The 3,937-nt window shown below is 66.7% G+C and overlaps 1 protein-coding gene across 1 annotated transcript in view; it reads left to right on the forward strand.

Annotated features, from left to right (window-relative positions):
* Window positions 1–3,237: 3,237 nt before the first annotated feature.
* CHLNCDRAFT_141032 (hypothetical protein) overlaps window positions 3,238–3,937 on the forward strand; it is a gene marked incomplete at both ends in the record, with an annotated part of 6,213 nt that continues 5,513 nt past the window's right edge. The window contains one exon of the mRNA XM_005843439.1: window positions 3,238–3,744. Coding sequence (XP_005843501.1) covers window positions 3,238–3,744 — 507 coding nt within the window. The remainder of the gene's footprint in view (window positions 3,745–3,937) is intronic.

The following is a 3,937-nucleotide window of genomic DNA, read 5'->3' on the forward strand; positions in this document are numbered from 1 at the left end:
CCCCGGTGTGGGCGGGCCCCATTTAGGGGGGATGGGGCCCCCCCAGGCGCCAGATGGGGCGGGGCGCGGGCCGGGCAGTGGAGTCCTGCGGCTGGGTGGGATATAGGGCAATGAGCGTTGAGCAGTGTGCGATGAGCAATGAGCAATGAGCAGTGAGAAGCCCCTCCCTAAACAAAGTGAAGCGCAGGACGGGGTCCGGTGGATGGGAGGCAAGGAAACGCGGGGGGTTGCCACGTGCGCTACCGCCGCCGCCGCAGGCAGCACCCCTGCGACGGCGGCGGCAGCAAGCCGTGGACCGAAACGCCGTGCCGCCGAGTCCCGTGGCTGTGGCCTTCTGGCAGGAAACTACGGCCGCAGCTCGGCAGCACGGGGGCGTCGCAGCGTGCCGCCGCCGCGCTGCCCCCCGGGCACGGCGGCGGCGGCGGCAGCAAGCTTGGGCCCAAACGCCGTGCCGCCGAGTCCCGTGGCTGCGACCGTAGACCGTGGGCCGGAAACTGCGGCCGCAGCTCGGCGGCACGTGGTTCTGTTCAAATCGCCAAGCGTGCAGCAGCGCCGAACCACGCTTCCCGGCCTCGGCGCATGCCTTCAGGGGCCCCCTATCGCTGGGCACACCCCTCCAACACCGAACATGCGCCCGGGGGGGAGGGCGGCCCGGGCTGCCCAGGCCAAAGTGGGCCGCCTCGAGCAAGAGGCGGCCGGTCTGTGTGCTGTACAAGAGGTGAGGCAGCACCTAACGGTTGCCCTTGTAGTAGGCACCACCGCCACAGATACCTGTGTGCGGTTGCCACGGCCGCCGCCACCGGCGCTCCCCCACCGCGGCTGCCTTCCTCCTCTGGCACTGCTCTCGCAGGCACATTGAGCGCTCGCAGCGCCCGCTCAACATCTGGGGCCTTGACGTGTCCAATCAGGCTATATCCATGCTGCGTTGTGCCTTATGCACATGTGATCCCACCGCAGTGCTCATGGGGGCGCCCTGTGGGGGGAGTGGACGCGGGTGTGCTGCGTGTGTTGGTGCGCCTGCTGTCTGGCACGCTGGTTCTGCTGCCGGGATTGCAGCTGGTCCCATGTCGCACAGGTTACAGGACAGGACTGCTGCCTCCCACTGTGCAAACATCTGCCAGGCGCCTGGCGTCGGGGGTTCTGCTTGCCAAGTGGTTGTTGTGGCGGCGCCTTGCTCTGGGCAGGCTGTGGCTGGCCAAGCGGCGGCGTGGCCGGCAGTTGCCGGCGCTGCCGCTACCGCTGCATGCCCTGGGCGGTGTGCCCTGCTGTGGCTACTTTGCTGATAGCCAATGTCGCTCAGAAAGCTCTGAAGAAGAATCGCGCGCCCCTATCCGCGGTGGTGCTATTACGAGACGCCATCCTTGACGCACCACTTTGGTGGTGGCCACCAGAATGGTCTGCTTCATGCAGGGAGGCGGGACTGAGCGGCGCGCTCGGGGCAGGGGCAGCAGAGCCAAGGACATCAGCCTGGTGGCGATTGCTTGTTGCTTGTGTGGGCTTAAAGTCTGGTAAAGCAAGAACTAGCTTGCAACATAGACTCCCCGCCGAAACGGGACGGGAACCGGGCGAAAGCAGAGAAAGCAATAAAACAGGGGTGGAGCAAGGCGACATGCAACGCAAGCAACTGACAGGGCACGCATCGAAACGTGTGTATGACTGGCAAAGTGGCATGGCGCATTGGGGAGAAACGCAACGGTACGGGAGCATGGGCTGGCCAAACGGCAGTGCGGAACGCTAGGTCACTAGAAAAGCAGGGAAAGGCGCACTATGTATGCAATGAGGGCAGCCCCGGCTCGGGGCCGTTGAGAAAGCAGTGGTCGGGAGGGGGGAGGCCCCGGTGTGGGCGGGCCCCATCGAGGGGGGATGGGACGCGCAAGCGGCCAGATGGGGCGGGGCGCGGGCGGCAGTAGAGTCCTGCGGCTGGGTGGGATATAGGGCAATGAGCGTTGAGCAGTGTGCGATGAGCAATGAGCAATGAGCAGTGAGCAGCCCCTCCCTAAACAAAGTGAAGCGCAGGACGGGGTCCGGTGGATGGGAGGCAAGGAAACGCGGGGGGTTGCCACGTGCGCTGCCGCCGCCGCCGCAGGCAGCACCCATGCGGCGGCGGCAGCGGCAGCAAGCCGAGGACCCAAACGCCGTGCCGCCGCCGCCGCAGGCAGCACCCCTGCGACGGCGGCGGCAGCAAGCCGTGGACCGAAACGCCGTGCCGCCGAGTCCCGTGGCTGTGGCCGTGGGCTTCTGGCAGGAAACTACGGCCGCAGCTCGGCAGCACGGGGGCGTCGCAGCGTGCCGCCGCCGCCGCCGCGCTGCCCCCCGGGCACGGCGGCGGCGGCAGCAAGCTTGGGCCCAAACGCCGTGCCGCCGAGTCCCGTGGCTGCGACCGTAGACCGTGGGCCGGAAACTGCGGCCGCAGCTCGGCGGCACGTGGTTCTGGTCAAATCGCCAAGCGTGCAGCAGCGCCGAACCACGCTTCCCGGCCTCGGCGCATGCCTTCAGGGGCCCCCTATCGCTGGGCACACCCCTCCAACACCGAACATGCGCCCGGGGGGGAGGGCGGCCCGGGCTGCCCAGGCCAAAGTGGGCCGCCCTCGAGCAAGAGGCGGCCGGGCTGTGTGCTGAATGAATGAATGAATATAGGTAAGTCTGTCTGTCTGTCTGTGGTGGTAGAGGTAAGGTGGCGTTGCACGGCTCACGCGGCCTATCATAGCGGGATGACTGTAACACATGTGGCACCACTTTCCCGCCGCCACATGCATGCCTCTGGGGCCTAACCCAGCGCTGCCCAGCTCTGGCCAGGTTATCCCAGCGACCAGGGCTGCTAAGCACCCCGCGGACAGTGTTGAGCGGCGCTGGCGCTGGGCAGCGCTGGTCACCGCCTCTGCTCCAGCGCTAAAGGAGTGGGGCTTGCCTACAAGAGCGCTGTTCGCGTTGCATGTGCACTTGCGCTGGGTAGTGCATGTTTGGTGGGAAGTTCAGCAGACCTTGTTCTGCAAGTCTGTGCTGCAAGCTTCTTCTTGCTGAAACCAGACTGTGAGCCCACACAAGCCAGCAGAGCCCTGCCCAGTGCTGGGCAACGCTGGGATAGGGCCCAGATCTGGGGAACCGGTGGCCAACGGCCTCTGGCCAAGTACTGTGCTCCCCTGACAGCTTCGCCCCGGGAGCGTGGCGGTGGTTCCGGGCCGTTGCTTTCACGGAGCGATCCCTCCCCGCGAGGGGGGCGGTTGGGGGTCGGACGACATGGTCCTGCTGGCCACCTCAGCGGCCGGGCTGCAGCGGCAGCTAAACCTACTCCAGCAGTACTGCCGGCAGTGGGGCCTCACTGTCAACATCGACAAGACCAAGCTCATGCTGCTCAGTGGGCGGCGGACCCAGCACGCGGCGCAGCAGACAGCAGAGGCAGCAGGCCTCACCTTCGCCGGCCAGCAGCTGGCGGCAGTCACCAGCTTCAAGTATCTCGGCATCGCCTTTCACTCCAGCACCTGCCTGGCAGGGGCAGCAGCGCCAGCCCGGGCACAGCTGGCGCGCCTGGCTATGCACAACTGCCGGACCCGCTGCGCAGAGGTGGGCATCGAGGCGGCGCCCGTCCAGCTGCGGCTTTTCGGCACCATGGTGGACTCGGTGCTGTCCCATGGTGCTGAGGTGTGGGGCGTGCAGCTGGCGGCCAAAGCGGCGTGCTGCCATCGTGGCAGTGCCGGCAGCGCGGCCGAGAAGCTGCAACTCAGCTACCTACGCCACCTGCTGGGGGTCCGGCAGAGCACCCCCAATGCGGCCCTCCTTGCGGAGACTTCCTCCCATGTCGAAACTTTGTGAGGACAAACGCGGCATAGCTGACCGGCTCAGCGCCAATCCAAGCCAATTCCTTCGGGAACGCCTAATAGAATCGCCAAGGCTTCGGCACAGGCCTCCCCGGGACCCATTCACTACCTAGTGGGGGGTA

This window comes from Chlorella variabilis (assembly GCF_000147415.1).
Source record: "Chlorella variabilis unplaced genomic scaffold CHLNCscaffold_30, whole genome shotgun sequence".
Classification (NCBI taxonomy): Eukaryota; Viridiplantae; Chlorophyta; class Trebouxiophyceae; order Chlorellales; family Chlorellaceae; genus Chlorella; species Chlorella variabilis.